Consider the following 18,635-nt stretch of genomic DNA (forward strand, 5'->3'; position numbering starts at 1 on the left):
TGTCATGTAAACCTGGCCTAGGAGTAACCACTAACTTGTTATATGTGTGAGGCAGCACTATTTAGTGACATGTAACTGGATTGCTTTTCTGACCCAGTAATCAGTTACTAGCAGTAGATTCAATGTCATCAGTATCTTTAACAATCCAGCTCTGCAAATGCAGCTCCATGGTAGTTTTAATATTATGCAGAGGCATTTGTTGTCTTGCTTCGTCTCTATGAGCCTCCTTGGAAAGACTGTGCCCCGACCTGTTGTTTTGGCACAAATGCTAAGAGCCATGCTAAACGCTCATGTTACCACAAAGTGTGTAAGCTGGTAAAGTCTCAAAACTTCACGTTCCAAAAGACTGCTTCCAAAAGTTGCCTGATTTATGCTGGAGGCTAGGCAGGCTTCTAGCAGACCCCAGAATACAGAGGAGCTCAGAGGTCATTCCCACCCTCATGCTGCCATTTTCCATGGTTTTAATCACAAATCTCGGTGTGTTTTTCCTTAAAGGCCCAGCTCCTGGAGTCATGGGAGAATCACAGCTTTCACTTAAAACAAAAATATGGGACGAGAGCTTGGGAGAGTCCATGCTCAAAAAGCAGAAGGCAAATACAAGAAACCCGAACTTCACGCTTGTTAAAAATCTCGTGATTGTTAAGCCTGTCTCAGGGGCCTGACTCCTGACTTTGGCCTTTGTGCGGTTGGCAGTACAGCTGCCTATTCTGTCCCCACAGCGAGCGAGTGTAGTTCAGATAGCCTGGAGAAGCTGCCCTGCTCCCTGCCCCTAATACTAAAGTCACAGCCTGTTGCCTGAGATGAGCACTCTGAACCTGGCCTTCCACTGCCTTGTATCATCATTTACACCTGTGCAAAGGGAGTGTGAATCACTGCCAGATCAGAACGCTGGGGCTCTCTCTGAAGTCCATGGCACTGAGTTCCTGGTTATCCTCAGCAGAACTTCTCAGTTCTGCGCATGTCTCTCCAGAGTTTAGAAGTAGCGCAGGGACAGACACAGAGCTCAGCAGCTCTGCCATGGCCTCAAGTCCCTAGGATATTTCTAAACTCCTTAAGGATAGGTGTGGAACTCATTGGTTCCTACTGTGTCGGCTGAGCTCAGAGGCTCTGTAAGGACCATTTTCTGGTCCCTGGGAAGGCCTCTGCAATCAGCATGAGAAGCTGCTCATCAAGCAGGCTTCAAAACCTTCCAGGGATTTCCTCTGTATCTGTGGCTAAAATTTCCATCACTATCCCCTGCCTTAGAGGTGGCTGCCTATTAGTGGTTCTTTGCGTACCTAGTTTGCAAAGTGCTGCAGGATGAAAGGCGCAAGGTAAATATGATTACTGGTTAGGCTGCATTGCACTTGTCACTTAGTTGACCCAACAGTCGGTCCTCTATGCTTCTGCACCTGTGACTGCCCATATTATTCCCTCTCCTCCTCAATGCCTTCTGCTAGTAGCAGCAAAATCCAATGTGAGAGAAGAGACAGGGAGCCTCCTTTGTGATGGAATATTCAAATTAACCAGATTCGGAGGTGGGGGATAGAGAGCGTGGGGTGCATTCATCTCAGGTGTGACTGGGGACAAATGTAACTGGCACCAAGACTGAGTGTGGCCCCTTGTGTACAGCCACTTTGCCATTAAGTTTCTGTTTATAGCAATGGCACAAAGGCAAATGGAATGGAATGGAAGGAGATGATATCTGGGAACCGCTCATCTCTTTGGATCCTGTCGATAGCATGCTGCTCTCTGGCTTCTGAAATTCCTTACTCTTCGGAGGGCTACAAAATATATGCCCCATATCAGGAGGCAGAGGGGAAACAGGGTCAGTGGCATACCAGCATGAATGCTGTGGAAGCCGAAAGTGGTACTGTTCAGAAAAGGCAAAGCAAGTTAAAATAAATAGCAACCTTTTTTGCTCCACTGTGCTGTCATCATCCATTAACGTCCTTTTGGAATCAATGAGGTTGTTGGGACACACCCAGTCTATGCCAGATTAATAATTATTCCTATTACGATAGCACCTAGAGGCTCCAAGTGCGATCAGGGCCCTGTTGCGCTAGGTGCTGTACGTACGCATCGGAAGAGAGATCCCTGCCTGAAAGAGCTTAAAGATTAAGAAGACAAAAGGTGGGGGAATGGAAGTCTAATTATCCCCACAGATGACCAGGAGGCTTCAGTGACTTGCCCCAGGCTACGCAGTAACACTGTGTCTGAGCTGGAAATTGAACCCAGACCAGTGCCTTAACCATGCGGCCATCCTTCCTCTCCTGCATTTTGTCTGGACGCTGTACCTGCTATGAACAGCAGGAGTCATCCAATAAAAGAGGACGGATCAAATTCTGCTCTCACAGTGATGTAAAGCCTAAGCAATTCCATTGACTTCAATGAAGTTACTCTGGATTTACACCAGCTCAATTGTTCTACTGTCTCTCTCTGGCTTTGTGTGTGTTACACTGGCATCGGCTGAGTGTGCAACACACACACATTGCATGCCCCTGGACCGGCTGTGCCTGAAGGATGATTTGGTCAAGCTCCAACATGCAAGGAGCATGTTTTGTTCTACAAAATGGCATTCTCTGCACAGTGTGACCTTGCACACACCATATGTGCCAGGTCATGCCGCACAGAGGACGCCATTTTCCATGCAAGTGTTGAACTGCATGCCTGACTAAAAATGTCAGGGCATGCTGCCAGTTTGTAGCCGTGAGCAAGGGAGAGAAGGGAAAAAACAGAGCAGTGGTTACTGCAGGTTTATGCTGAGTGGATCACAGATTATGCACTGCCAGCTTTTATCAACATGCTCCTTTCCCCTGTGGGGTTTGCCATAGCCCTGAGACTTTCCTTCCCCTTTCACCACACTAACACTTCACACCCCCCATAGGGTATCAGAGCTATAATCTTTCAAGTCAAAGAACACAAGAGAACTTCTCTGGAGCCAATCGATGCACCTCTGTCCAGTCAGCAAGAGGGTACCAGTAATGTAAAGAATTCCTTCCTCTGGGTTGTACTGTCTCTGGAGCACGTGTAGGCTGGAGTGTTTCAGGAAACAACAGACCATGTGTGCAACCAAAGCATCCCAAACGGCAATTTAAAGCAAAGCTATTGGCCATCAAGCTATTGGTTAGATATTGCACAATACTTTACTTCAGCACTGAAAGGAATAATTTTTGAGTATTGCACATGGGTTGGTTGCAGTGCCATGAGTCCACCATTGCCCTAGCAGATAGAGAGCAAGGGTAAAAGCAACAGTCTGGAAGGCAGCAGATTTAGGGTACGCCTTCACTGCAGAGTTAACTCTGGTGATCAGAACCCAGGTGACTAGCACCTGTGGGGTGAGCAGCCACATTGCAAAGCCCTACCTCAGTCACTGTGTCCTCACTGGTGCTGCAGTCACCTGTATGTGTTGCTAGGGCGTTTGGGGGCACATCCTATGGTTCTTAGCACTGCGGTACCATGAGCTGCTCCGAATTGTGGAAGAACTTGTCTGTCCTTCTGGGCACAGAGAGAGCATTGTGGGAAGGGCATCAGTACTCGAGAGGTTCAGCCTGCGTTATCATTGCAAAGTAGGTGGGTTACAAGATCAAGTGATAGTGGCACTCGGGCTCTATTTCATAGCCCCAGCCAGGCCAGCTAGCAAGGGTTGAAAGCACCATTAAATCCAGTGAGATGATTTTGTGTGTGGCCGGGAGGGGGTTGGGGCAACACAGGAGTAAGAACCCAGGTTATCTCTGCAGCAAAGACATAATCTTAGAGTCTGATCCAGACTGTGACAGTGAGCTACCATGTAACTTTGGGAAAGTCACTTACATATCCATTACTTTTCCCCAGCTTATCAGATGGGGAAAATGTAACTACTTCATCTCCTAGAGACATTGTAAGGACTGGATAATGTTTGTAAAGTATTTTGAGCTTCTCCAGTGGAAGGTGCTGGAGGAAGACAAAGGATTCTGTTATTAGAGGTGTCTGATAACCCAGAAGGACACAGATAAATTAGCTAATGTTACTGATAGTCTAGCTTTCCCCTGTATAAAATAAAGTTGAGGATGGAGCTGTGTCAAACAGCAGCTTGGGAGACACTAATGAGAAAGTTGCTGGCTTCAAAGCCTTGTTACTGGTTTAACCTAAAAGTATGAATTTAAACCATCATAGTTAAGCCAGTATAAGTCCCTGTGTGGACACTATTTTGGTTTAAGAGATGCTTATTTCGGCTCAGCATAAGATGACTGAGAACAAGTTTATGCTAAACCAAAATCAGAGTATCCACACAGGGGTTTGCATCAGATTAACTATATTGGTTTAACCCCCCTATTCCCATATTAAACTGATGCACCTTTCCTATGTAGACAGGGCCTGTGACGGTGAGGCTACTCCAATCTACTGCCGTCTTGCTGCTTAGAATCTTCTGTCTGTGATTAAACAGAAGTGAAGCACTCAAGAATGCCCCAAATGGGAGCTTTGCAATTATCCAGTACTAAACATATCGGCATCCTCCTCATTAAGTGTGTCTGTTTTCAGGCAGATTAGTTATGCTTTGAGATTGGGAGGGGTTTGGCGGGATCAACAGGAAGATGGAAGGGGATCCCGGAAGAGAAGTAAACAGAAACCTAAGGTAAAGAGCCAGACAAATGTACATACAACACACACTGCAATCCACCCACTGAGCAGCTGCCAAAGGCCAAAGTGTTGGTTTTAGAAGATCCTCATTTGAATGACATCTAAGGACAGCATCTCACGGCGACAAAGCCAGGTTGTCCTTGTTCTTTGGACCTTAAAGGTAACACAAACATACCGCCCTGGAGAATCAACAAAAGGCGCTAGGAAGTTTTGGTTTTCCTTTGATTTTATTTTTGCAGCTACTTGGTATTGTGAGCAGAGCAGTGGAGATGCAGCACTGATTAGACAGCAGAAGAGGCCCCCTGGAGTTGTTCAGCACCTGCATAAATGATTAAAGTGATAGCTTTGTACTCACAAAGAAAAGCCTCTCCAATGAGAGATGAGCCTGGTCAGCAATCCATCCCTGCTGGAGATGCCGGCAGAGGGGTGGAGCTAGTCCTAGAGCAGCATATCTGACCTGATCAGGGCATAGGACCTGATGCAAAGCCAGCTGAAGTCAAAGGAAAACTCAGCCACTGATTGCAGCGGGCTTTGGGTGCATCTCTATATGTATAAGCTTTCGTGAGCTACAGCTCACGAAGGCTGATGCTCAAATAAATTTGTTAGTCTCTAAGGTGCCACAAGTACTCATTTTCATTTTGCAGATACAGACTAACATGGCTGCTACTCTGAAATCTATATGTATAGTAATCAGATGGCGTAAGTGAAGGAAAGGGAGAACATAGAAAAATTTGAGGTTTCACCACAGCCCTAGAACTTTTCAGGAAGTTCTACAGATTTCTCAAAATATTTCAAAATTTTGTTTTGGGAGGGTGAGATAATTGATTTGCCTTGCCCCACTTCCCAAATACAGCAGACCCTTCAGAGACTTGGGATTCCATAGCTCATTAAGTTCTAAATGATGAGTTCCAAGTACTCCTCTCTCTCGGGCAGGTGTAGCAACCTGCATGGAACTTGGAGGAGGAGCACAGGTTGCAGGAGGGAAAAATTTGAAGGAGGCACCAAGAAGCCAGTCTGTGTGCGCATGGCTGGAAAGCTAGCTGCAGTTATGGCAACTCTGTAAATAGTCCCCTTAATAAAGACCTAGTTTAGTTTCTGAAACATGGAGTTCTCTCATATTGAACAGCTCATATTACATGGCACATGAAACAGCAGAGATCAACCATTGTCCTTGGAAATGGGTTTTGGGGTCTCTGCTATATAATGAACAACTATGAGAAAATAAAAGGGAGGAGAGGATGAGCGTACTTGCACAAGGAGACTTGGTAGTATGTAGAACCATGCATAGTGAAGACAGGCACTGTACAAGCTTTCCCACACAGATCTGCCCATGCACCTCCTGCCTGAGCTACAACAGCCCATCCTGTTCTAAACTTGCCCTACCACAGCTCTGTCAATGCACCTCAGTCCTCTTATGTAGCACCCCCTGCTATTCCGTTGCTAGGCCCTTATCCAGTTCAGCAAGCACCTTTACAGACGGGGAAATTTGAGATAAACCTGTTCCAATGTTGAAAAGTTTTAGTTTCCAGACCTGACAATTTGGCCTGTTTCACCAGTAGTAAATTCACTTTAAAAGGAAGGCACCCAATGTCCCAAGATCCAAATTGATCTTTATCCCACACAGACTTGGTGTTCTCATTTTTATTAGTGAAATTATTTAGGTCAGAAATGATGAATTATACAACTGCCACTATGGAAAAGTCTTATTCAGGTTAGACATTAATCCCACAGCCCAGTAACTTTGTGCACAAACACTTGAGTGCCTTTCCATCTAAGCTGGGGCAGGTTGTGATTAAAATGAAGAGAGAATAGAAACAGAAAGTTTCTATAGATGTAGGACACTGAAATGGGGAACAGGGACACAGAGAGAGCTTAACTGTTTTATCCAAGGTCATACTGGATGTCAGAGCTGGGAAGTGAACCCAGCTCTCCTTAATCAGCACCTTAATCACAAAAACATTCTTCCTCCCGTAAACCTCTGGCACAGAGCTAACATTATAAAAACAATACTGAGTCTGAAGTTTATAGTCTTACTCATTTATGCTTTTGCCAGTGCATCCATAATAAACGCTTATATTGTGTACACCTACCAGTTAGGGACTACTAGGAGCTGCTGTTGCTCTGTTAAGTAGCTCCAGAGACGAAGCACATGGAAACGTGTAATGTAGGTTTATGGGTCAACTCCCAGACTCAAAATAAAAAAAGTCATTAAAAATCAGCTTCCATCAACCCACACAAGGGTATGATTGAAAGATGATACATCTTGTTCTATTTCCACCTCCATGTTCCTTCCTTGGGATGTTTACGATGTCCTAGCACCACGAGTTAGCTTTGTTGTTAATAAAGACTAAAAATGTTCTTTCTCTGGCCAAGCAGCCAGAGACATCAGGCTGTGGTTCCCTGACAACCAGCCCAACCAAGATCTAGTGAGGAATGACTGTCAACTGCCAACTCAGCTTTGTGGGATGGACTATAGGGAACCAGATTAGACTACCAACCCACCCTGGCTAAGCAGTGATGCAAAGCTAGCTAAATCCTTCAGCATGATGGCAAGAAGGGGTCTTCAGTCCCTCACCCCACAATAAGCTGAGAGCCCCGGCCTCAGCAGAGTTGATGTGGTTAGCACCTAGAGAAGGTAGCGTGGGTGAAGCTAATGTTGCTGTAGAGAGCCACCTGCTGGCCATTCTCAAACAGCATGATCCAAGCTCTGAAGTGAGCTCAGTCCTGCCTGGCAGGCTGGAGAAAAAGTTTTTTTGAGGTGAATTAGGGAAAAGGTTTACACAGGAGTCTGCTATAGACCACCGGACCGGGGGATGAGGTGAACGAGGCTTTCTTCTGGCAACTCACAGAAGTTACTAGATCGCAGACCCTGGTTCTCATGGGAGACTTCAATCATCCTGATATCTGCTGGGAGAGCAATACAGCGGTGCACAGACAATCCAGGAAGTTTTTGGAAAGAGTAGGGGACAATTTCCTGGTGCAAGTGCTGGAGGAACTAACTAGGGGCAGAGCTCTTCTTGACCTGCTGCTCACAAACCGGGAAGAATTAGTAGGGGAAGCAAAAGCGGATGGGAACCTGGGAGGCAGTGACCATGAGATGGTTGAGTTCAGGATCCTGACACAGGGAAGAAAGGAGAGCAGCAGAATATGGACCCTGGACTTCAGAAAAGCAGACTTTGATTCCCTCAGGGAACTGATGGGCAGGATCCCCTGGGAGAATAACATGAGGGGGAAAGGAGTCCAGGAGAGCTGGCTGTATTTTAAAGAATCCTTATTGAGGTTACAGGGACAAACCATCCCGATGTATAGAAAGAATAGTAAATATGGCAGGCGACTAGCTTGGCTTAACAGTGAAATCCTTGCTGATCTTGAATACAAAAAAGAAGCTTACAAGAAGTGGAAAATTGGACAAATGAACAGTGAAGAGTATAAAAATATTGCTCGGGGATGCAGGAGTGAAATCAGGAAGGCCAAATCACACCTGGAGTTGCAGCTAGCAAGAGATGTTAAGAGTAACAAGAAGGGTTTCTTCAGGTATGTTAGCAACAAGAAGAAAGTCAAGGAAAGTGAGGGCCCCTTACTGAATGAGGGAGGCAACCTAGTGACAGAGGATGTGGAAAAAGCTAATGTACTCAATGCTTTTTTTGCCTCTGTCTTCACGAACAAGGTCAGCTCCCAGACTGCTGCACTGGGTAGCACAGCATGGGGAGGAGGTGACCAGCCCTCTGTGGAGAAAGAAGTGGTTCAGGATTATTTAGAAAAGCTGGACGTGCACAAGTCCATGGGGCCGGATACGCTGCATCCTAGAGTGCTAAAGGAGTTGGCGGATGTGATTGCAGAGCCATTGGCCATTATCTTTGAAAACTCATGGCGATCCGGGGAAGTCCCGGACGACTGGAAAAAGGCTAATGTAGTGCCTATCTTTAAAAAAGGGAAGGAGGAGGATCCTGGGAACTACAGGCCAGTCAGCCTCACCTCAGTTCCTGGAAAAATCATGGAGCAGGTACTGAAGGAATCAATTCTGAAGCACTTAGAGGAGAGGAAAGTGATCAGGAACAGTCAGTATGGATTCACCAAGGACAAGTCATGCCTCACTAATCTAATTGCCTTCTATGACGAGATAACTGGCTCTGTGGATGAGGGGAAAGCGGTGGACGTGTTGTTCCTTGACTTTAGCAAAGCTTTTGACACGGTCTCCCACAGTATTCTTGGCAGCAAGTTAAAGAAGCTGGATGAATGGACTATAAGGTGGATAGAAAGTTGGCTAGATTGTCGGGCTCAACGGGTAGTGATCAATGGCTCCATGTCTAGTTGGCAGCCGGTATCAAGTGGAGTGCCCCAAGGGTCGGTCCTCAGGCCGGTTTTGTTCAATATCTTCATAAATGATCTGGAGGATGGTGTGGATTGCACTCTCAGCAAGTTTGCAGATGACACTAAACTGGGAGGAGAGGTAGATACACTGGAGGGTAGGGATAGGATACAGAGGGACCTAGACAAATTAGAGGATTGGGCCAAAACAAATCTGATGAGGTTCAACAAGGACAAGTGCAGAGTCCTGCACTTAGGACGGAAGAATCCCATGCACCGCTACAGACTAGGGACCGAATGGCTCGGCAGCAGTTCCGCAGAAAAGGACCTAGGGGTTACAGTGGACGAGAAGCTGGATATGAGTCAGCAGTGTGCCCTTGTTGCCAAGAAGGCCAATGGCATTTTGGGATGTATAGGTAGGGGCATTGCCAGCAGATCGAGGGACGTGATCGTTCCCCTCTATTCGACATTGGTGAGGCCTCATCTGGAGTACTGTGTCCAGTTTTGGGCCCCACACTATAAGAAGGATTTGGAAAAATTGGAAAGAGATCAGCGGAGGGCAACAAAAATGATTAGGGGACTGGAACACATGACTTATGAGGAGAGGCTGAGGGAACTGGGATTGTTTAGTCTGCGGAAAAGAAGAATGAGGAGGGATTTGATAGCTGCTTTCAACTACCTGAAAGGGGGATCCAAAGAGGATGGATCTAGACTGTTCTCAGTGGTAGCTGATGACAGAACAAGGAGTAATGATCTCAAGTTACAGTGCGGGAGGTTTAGGTTGGATATTAGGAAAAACTGTTTCACTAGGAGGGTGGTGAAACGCTGGAATGCATTACCTAGGGAGGTGGTGGAATCTCCTTCCTTAGATATTTTTAAGGTCAGGCTTGACAAAGCCTTGGCTGGGATGATTTAGTTTGGGATTGGTCCTGCTTTGAGCAGGGGGTTGGACTAGATGACCTCCTGAAGTCCCTTCCAACCCTGATATTCTATGATTTATGATTCTCTTAGAATCATAGAATATCAGGGTTCGAAGGGACCTCAGGAGGTCATCTAGTCCAACCCCCTGCTCAAAGCAGGAACAATCCCCACCTAAAACTAGAGGGGAGACAAAGAACAAAAATGGTGTTGAAAGCTCAGGTTTGACCTGCACCACCTAAGCCCTGGATTTTGTTGTTCGAAGCTCCAGCTGAGATCTGAGGTCTCCTTGTGCTTGTACAGTGCAGTGCCTAACACATAATAAGTGACTGTCCTGAAAAGCTTACAATCTAAGGTCTGTCAGTCTGCATGAGAAAGTTAACACTGCTTTAACTTGAAACAGTTTTTAAACTCCCACGGGGACACTTATTTTGGTTTAAGTGTGGCTTATTTTGGTTACTTAATCCATCTGATAACTGCCTTACGCTAAACCAAAATAAACTGAAATAAGAGGGTCCACACAGCCTTTCACAAGGGTGTAACTAAAGTGGTTTAAAAACTGGTGCAGCTTTCTCATGCAGACTGGTCTTAATAGACAGGACAGGGTGGGAGATAGAAGTGTTAACCCTCTGCTACAGATGGGAATGGAGGAATAGACACACTAAATGACTTGCCCAGCGTCAGTCCTCTGGCAAAAGCAGGGGATTGAACCCAGGTCTCCTGCATGCTATTTCAGTGCCATAAGACTACCCTTGCTCTCGTTCCAGAAGCTTGTTGTGAAGTCCGTACTTTTACCAGCTTTCCCACTGCCTTTTCATTTGCAAATCCCAGCTTCCCAAAGGGGAATAGTGCTAAAACATCAATAGCCTCATTATCTGAATTTAGAAACAACAAACATATGAACACAGATTTCTCCACTGCCCATTACCAAGTTCCTGAGTTGTCTTTTGCTTGTCTCCCACCCATAAGGGCCCGAGGTCATATGAGGGAGGGAACACACTGGCACAGGATAGACGTTGACTAATATTTTCAAATGGTTAAAACCACAAGATTCTTCATAGAGGGTGCCTAGACAGAGTAGTGACGGGTGCATTAGAAATACTGTAGATTAGATTAGGTTCTTACTGATAAATCATGGTCATTTTTCATCAGTACTTTTTGTGGATTGGAAACTCATATTTGACCTGTAAGTAGAGCTGGTCAGAAAACAGAATTTCCTTTTTGCGAGAAATTCCAAGATACCTTTTCATTCCAAATCAGCACAAAGAGTCAAAATTTCCATCGGAACAAGCATTCCCCCCCTAAAATTTTATTTGGAACCAGCAAATTGTTTTATTTCTGCAATATGAAATATTGCAGATTATATAAATATAATTGAAATTCTAATAGTCAAATTGAAATGAACTGAAATGTTAATCAAAACAAAATGTTACAACACTATTGAAATGAGAAAGTCAATGATTCATTTAGACTTTGTCCCCATCGAAAATTTCCTGAGAATTGCCATGTTCCCACAAAACATTTAGATTTTGACAAAACTGCATTTTCCAATGAAAAATTGTTCCATCAAAAATATTTTGGACTAGCTCTACCTGCTGGCCCTTTGGGGCAGGGACACTTCATTTAGTGTCTTCCGCAGATTAGCATACACTGTTGGTGCTTGACCAATAATATCGCTCAGACACCACCGAGATGGAGTACAGTGTATTGTGATAACATAGGGCACAGTTTAGTAGTCCAGGAGAAAAGGGGAGATACACAATGCAGTAAGAGAGACCCATGCTCTGTTTGCTGAACCAGCCCTGGCAGCTAAGTCTGCAGCTACCTATCACAGCATAGGAGTGATTTGGACTGGCAGTAAGAGAGGCCTGCAGGTGGTGGCATTGGTCAGCTCCATTTGTGTATTAGGCACAAGCAACCAGTCAGAGGTAAGATATCCCTGAGCACACAGGTGCCTCTGGCCACAGGGCTGGTAGCAAATGCACAGATGTGGGAGGACACAAGTCGTATTTCTAAAAGTCATGGCACTTGGGTACCAAGGTCCCAGGTACAGCAGAAATCCCAACAATAGATTTTAACATATAAACTCATGGGGCAAGGTACCAGGGCAACACCTGGTCATTGAAAGTCCAGACCAGCAGCTTCCCCTCCCTTTGCAGAGTGGCTGCTTGGGAGAGAGAGGAGAAGGAGGCTTTCGTGGAAAGGAGGACACACACCCAGGTATCGTAGGGCTGAGACAAAGGCCCAGACTGTGCCTTTGCTGTTTGTTACACTGGCAGTTGGCACAGAACAGGGAAATTATCGAGTGATCCATCCCCTGTCGTCCACTCCCATCATCTGGCAGCCAGAGGTTTAAGGAAACCCAGAGCTTGGGGTTACATCCCTGACCATCTTGGCTAATAGCCATTGATTGACCTGTCCTCCAGGAACATATCTCTATCTTTTTTTAACCCATTTATACTTTTGGCCTTCACAACATCCCCTGGCAACAAGTCCCATAGGTTAACAGTGCATTGTGTGAAGAAGTACTTCCTTATGTTTCTTTTAAACCTGCTGCCTATTAATTTTCATTGGGGATCTCTGGTTCTTGAGTTATGTGAAAGAGTAAATAACACTTTCTTATTCACTTTCTCCACTCCATTCATGATTTTACAGACCTTGGTCATATGCCCTACTGAGTCATCTCTTTTCCAAGATGAACAGTCCCAGTCTTTTTAACTTTCCTCATATGGAAGCTGTTCCATCCCCCTAATAATTTCTGTTGCCTTTCTCTGTACCTTTTCCAATTCTAATAGATCTTTTTTGAGATGGAGCGACCACATCTGCACACAGTATTCAAAGTGTGGGCGTACCATGGATTTTATATAGTGACATTATGCTATTTTCTGTCTTATTATCTTTCCCTTTCCTAATGGTTTCTAATATTCTGCTAGATTTTTTGACTGCCACTGCACATTGAGCCAATATTTTCAGAGAACTATGCACAATGACTCCAAGATCTCTTTCTTGGGTGGTAGCAGCTCATTTAGACCCCATCATTTTGAATATATAGTTGGGATTATGTTTTCCAATGTGCATAACTTTGCATTTATCAACACTGAATTTCACCTGCCATTTTATTGTCCAGACACCCAGTTTTGTGAGATCCCTTAGTTAAGTCCACAGCAAAGAGTTACAGTCTTGAGTAATTTTGTATCATCTGCAAACTTTTTCACCTCACTCGTTACCCCTTTTCCCAGATCATTTATGAATATGTTGAACAGCATGGTCCAAGTACTGATTCCTGGGGGACCCTGCTATTTATCTCTCTCCACAGTGAAAACTGACCATTTACTCCTCCCCTTTGTTTCCTGTCTTTTAGTAGCCAATTATTGATTCACGAGAGTACCTTCCCTCTTATTTTATGATTGCAAACTTTGCTTAACAGCCTTAGGTGAATGACCTTGTCAAAAGCTTTCTGAAAGTCCAAGTACGCTATATACACTGGATCACCCTTCTCCACGTTTATTGAGATCCTCAAATCTAATAGGTGAGGCATGATTTCCATTTACAAAAGCCGTGTTGACTCTTCCCCAACAAATCACGTTCACCCATGTGTCTGAGAATTCTATTCTTTATTATAGTGTCAGCCAATTTGCCTGGTACTGAAATTAGGTTTACCAGCCTATAATTTCCAGGATTGCCTCTGGAGCCTTTTTTAAAAATTGGCATCACGTTAGCTGTCCTCCAGTGAGCTGGTACAGAAACTGATTTAAGTGTTAAGTTGCATATCACAGTTCGTAGTTCTGCAATTTCATATTTGAGTTCCTTTAGAACTCTTGGGTCTATACCGTCTGGTCTGGTAACTTATAACTGTTTAATTTATCAATTTGCTTTATTTGGAATATACATTTAATTTGAGCCTCCATTGTGGTGTTTTTAAAAAGTGTCCAAGCAGCTTGCAGACATTTCACTCTTGTGACTGTTCCTTTTAATTTCTGTTTAACTAGCTTCCTCATTTTTGTGTTGTTCCCCTTTTTGAAGTTAAATGCTACTGTGGTGGGCTTCTTTGGTATCTTCCCCACCACAAGGATGTTAAATTTAATTACTATATGGTTGCTATTACCAAGTGGTCCAGCTATATTCACTTCTTGGACCAGCACTTGTACCTCACTTAGCATTAAAAGAAGAATTGCTTCTCCCCTTGTGGGTTGTTTGCTGGAACTCTGTTTGTTGCTCTTTGTGAGTAATGTATGGCTGAAGAACAAGGATGGCCTGAAGAACCTGTTCAATCACTTTCTTGCTAGCACTCAAGTATTGACATAGTTTGAAAACATCTAAAGAAGTGACTGGCCTGCTAACTTGGTAGATACTGTAGCGTACAACCACATGAATTGGGAGATGCCATGGGATTGGGGTTTCCCAGGCTGATGGGGTTTAAGAGCATTGCTTGGCACTTCTCTCAGTCATCAGAAAGGGAAGGGCAAGATTAGCTCATGTCCACATTGAAGCAGTTCCTCATTAGTAGCTTTGGACATGAATTGCTTTGACCACGGGACCTTTGTCCTATTGGGCCTCCCTACTTTTTTCACCTGTGTCCATTCCAATTTATCTTCTCCTGCTGGACTTTCTGTATAACCCCCTCCTCATGGGCAGCATGTGAACTGCCGGCTGGGGGAGGCTAGCCCCCAGCCCCCCCCTTCTACTCGAGGCCCCACCCCTTCTGCCCCCTGGAGCCCAGAGCCCCCACACCACCACGGCCACTGGCCCAGTCCCGGCCCAGGCTAACCCCCCACCCCCAAAGGAGTGCTGGGAGCACGGGTGGCATGCGGCTGCAACTCCCCCAACCTCAGAGTGCGGGAGAGTGGGTGGTGTGTGGCCCCTGCCTCCCCAGCCAGAGCACTGGGGGCTGGAGGACTGGAGCCGCACGCAGGGAGTGGTGGTAAGCAGGGGGCGGGGCCACACCTGACTGTTTGGAGACGCACAGCCTCGCCCAGCCTACGTAACCTGCCGCCCATGTCCCTCTTCAAATCTCTGCACCATCCTCCTGCCTCCTTCTGCATCATATTCAGATTCCTTCTCCTCACTTCAGGGTTCTGCAGAGTTCTACTCTTGCCTGCCTCTCAGCTCTCATTTCCTCCTCTGTCTTGTCACTCAATGCATTGCTCGTACCACTATACCTTGCTGTCTCCTCCCACTGCCATTTCCTGCCCATTCTTGGAGCCGCCTCCTTACTCCTGGGCACCAAGCGCTCTCCCTCTCCTCTTTTCAGTGCTTCCTCCAAACACCCTGCCTGCTTTCCACTGCTAATCTCTGCTTGGGTGTTCCTTATGGCCACTGCTGCACCTGATCATGATAAGATACGTGCATGCGTGTCTATTAATAAACATATGAAGCAACAATTCCTGTTACAAAAGCTTGTCGTGTGAAAGCAAGCCAGATGCTCTGCACATAATTCTCCCCTTCCCCTTGTCTGGGCATCCCTCTCCCTCTCCCATCCCCTCCTTTTTTCTCCACATTTAATACTCACCCTTCTATTATCTTTTAGGCTACATACACACCACAGCTTACGTCGGTATAAATCACGGGTTGGCAACCTATGGCATGCATGCCAAAGACGGCAGGCGAGCCGATTTTTAATGGCACGCTGCTGTCTGCCGGGTCCCAGCCGCTGGCCCCGCTCAGCCCGCTGCCGAACCCAGGCCGGGACCCCAGTAGCGTGCCATTAAAAATCCTGCCTGCCCCGGCCCGCTCTTCTCCGCCCCTTCCCCGCCCACCCTGCAGGGGCAGGGTGAAGAAGCTTGGTCCTGCCAGCGGCGGCTGCTGCTGCTGCAGGGCAGGTAAGGTCCCCCCTCCCCTGCCTCTTCCCCCAGCGCGCTGGGTTCCTGCCCCTCCTCCTCTCCCTCCCTGCAGCCGATCAGCTGATGGCCCTTGCGCCAGAGGAGGAGAAGCGGAGCCACAGCACGCTTGCTGCTCTGGGGGGGAGGCGGAGAAGAGGTGGAGACGGGGTCTTGGGGAAGTGGGGTGGAATTAGGGCATATCCCCTCCAGCCCCCTGCCGTGAGCCGCTCTGGGCAGGGGGCTGGGAGCACCCCCATGACCCTAGCCCACACCCCCAGCCCTCTGCCCTGACCCCTACGCCCCCCCCACATCCCCCAGCCCCCTGCCCTGACCCCTGCACACATCCCCACACTCCCAGCCCTCTGCCCTGACCCCTGCACCCCCCACGACCCCAGCCCTGACTCCAGCACCCCCACACATACCCAGCCCCCCCACACCCCATGCCCTGACTCCTGTACCCCCCTCACATGCCCCCAACCCTCTGCCCTGACTCCTGCACCCTCCTCACACACCCGCAGCTCCCTGCCCTGGCTCCTGCACCCCCCACACCCCATGCTTTGACTCTTGCACCCCCCACATTCCCACCCCCACCCTGAGCACCAAACAGGAGCTCCTGCACCCCCCCCACATTCCCACCTGCACCCCTTACACCAAATGGGAGCTGCCCAGGTAAGCACTCCACATCCAAACCTCCTGCCCCAACCCTGAGCCACCTCCCTCATTCTAGCTCCTGGCCAGACCCTGCACCCCAACCCCCAGCCTGCTCCTTCACCCCCAGCCCTGTGCTCAGTGCACTCCCACCCTCAGCTCAGTGCAGAGAGACAGGAAGAGAATGGGCTAGAACCAGGGAGAAGGTAGGTACCCACTCTACATGGGCAGGGCTGGGATCCCAGACCAGCAGCGGGCTGAGCCGCTCAGGCCACTGCCAGTCTGGGGTTCTGACTGCCGGCCCCTTGCCAGCCGGGGTCCCAGCCACAGGCCCCGCTCAGCCTGCTGCCGGCCTAGGTGAACGGAACCCCAGGCTGGCAGCGGGCCAGTGGCGTAAGATCAGCATTTTAATTTAATTTTAAATGAAGCTTCTTAAACATTTTGAAAACCTTGTTTACTTTACATACGACAACAGTTTAGTTATATAATATATAGACTTATAGAGCGAGACCTTCTAAAAAACGTTAAAACGTATTACTGGCACGCGAAACCTTAAATTCAAGTGAATAAATGAAGACTCGGCACGCCACTTCTGAAAGGTTACTGACCCCTGGTATAAATGATGTCACGCAGGGGTGTGACTAAAGCACTCCCCGAGTGACGTACGTTACCCTAAGCACGGGTGTGGACAGCGCAATGCCGCGCACTGGGACTGGAGTAATTGACGGGAGAGCTCTCTCCCGTCAGCTTAGAGTGTCAGCGCTGTAGTGTAGCCATCGCCTTAGTTTATGGTCTGATTCCGTTCCCATTGAAGACAATAGGAGTTTTACTGTTGACTTTAGTAGGAGCTGGATTGGATTCTTGGATAACAAGTTCCTCAGGGTGGGGAGCTTGTGGTTTTTTTTAGATTTGCAAAGCCCCATGCACCCTTGTGACACTAAATAAACAGCAGCAGCAGGAAGGTAAGCTCTAGAAAGTAGTGATTTTAGCATTCATATACTTCTGGACATATTTAATGCAAGGGACAGATACGAAATAATTAACTTTCAAAACAGCCCTATGCGGTGCATAAGTAGCGATATCCCCATTTCACAGATGGGGAAAACTGAGACTGAGAGGTAAAGTGACTCACCCATGGCCATACAGCAAGCAGTGGCAGAGCCAGGATTCGAAATCAAGATCGCTCAACTCCTAGAGTTACGCTCTTTCCTGTAGACCACAATTCTTGGGATTATACAATAGGGAAAAACGGCTGCTAGGAATGGAAGTGTGGGAGATGAAGCCCATGCACACACACTGCCTGTCAGAGTAGCTTAAAGGATCCGAAGCACACCAATTTAGTCTGATGGGGCGGGGGGAGAGAAATAAACCCACTCCTTTATACACTATGAGATTGCATTGAGAGGATGTGAGCATCATCAGGCATCAAGACTTTTTGATGTAACTATTGTAGCTCTCAAGGTTAACCCCTAAAAGTGATGATTAATGCTGCTCAAAAAATTGACATTTCAATTTTTTTTTTTGCAAATCCCCTCCCAATACACTTTTCAGAGTTTAAAAAAAACGCTATTTTCAGTTTTCCAAAATTTTATTGAAAGTATTATGGATGGTTTTGAAAATATCAAAAGAAAAAAAATTGATTTTTTTCCCCATTTATTTGGTTTTTTAATTTGGGCAGAAACAATTTGGTAAATTTGACCTGAATCTGCATTTTAAAAAAAAAAGTTTTGTCAGACATTTTGCCCAGCTTTAATGTAGAGCTTTTGTGCAGGGTGGTGGGTATTCATAATTTCCTTTTCAGAGAAATTTTGCTTTGTGGCCCTTAGCCAGGTTTCTCAGGCAGGGGAGCCATACCTCACTCTCTCTCTTCTGATAACCTCATAGTTTATCTGGCTTTTTAAGTTTCATTTCTTTGACAAACAAGCTTCCAGAAATTCCCCTGGCTTCCAGAAATCAAGTTACCGGTAATATGAAAATCCAGACGTGTTGTTTGCGAGTCTTTGTAATAAAGGTTAATATATTTTTCTACACATGTGCTGTTTCCAATGGATTTGATTAATCCAATACATTCAGAGGGATTGAGAAAGGCAGTAGAGCCAGTCATGTGAGCTACAGTCCTTGGATCCTATTTCACTGATAAATGAACATTAAATGCAAGACTTGTTTTCTTCTTTTTTCAGAACAAAGGAAGAAATACTCCAACTCCAATGTAATTATGCATGAGACATCGCAGTACCATGTACAGGTGAGTTTGCAAATAGCCTTTACGGGAATGAGCAGTAAACTGCGTCAGCGATGGGTGCTGATAACGAACGTGATTCGTTTATATCATGACCCTTGCTT

The 18,635-nt window shown here is 46.4% G+C and overlaps 1 protein-coding gene across 4 annotated transcripts in view; it reads left to right on the forward strand.

Moving 5' to 3' along the window:
- The window catches only part of EPS8L2 (EPS8 signaling adaptor L2), a 108,433-nt gene that overhangs the window by 47,239 nt on the left and 42,559 nt on the right, over nucleotides 1–18,635 (forward strand). For all 4 annotated transcript variants that reach the window (XM_074954767.1, XM_074954768.1, XM_074954766.1 and 1 more), the window contains exon 4: nucleotides 18,473–18,537. In XM_074954767.1, the coding sequence (XP_074810868.1) occupies nucleotides 18,473–18,537 (65 nt within the window). The remainder of the gene's footprint in view (nucleotides 1–18,472; nucleotides 18,538–18,635) is intronic.

The sequence above is a fragment of the Natator depressus genome, chromosome 6, assembly GCF_965152275.1.
Source record: "Natator depressus isolate rNatDep1 chromosome 6, rNatDep2.hap1, whole genome shotgun sequence".
Classification (NCBI taxonomy): domain Eukaryota; kingdom Metazoa; phylum Chordata; order Testudines; family Cheloniidae; genus Natator; species Natator depressus.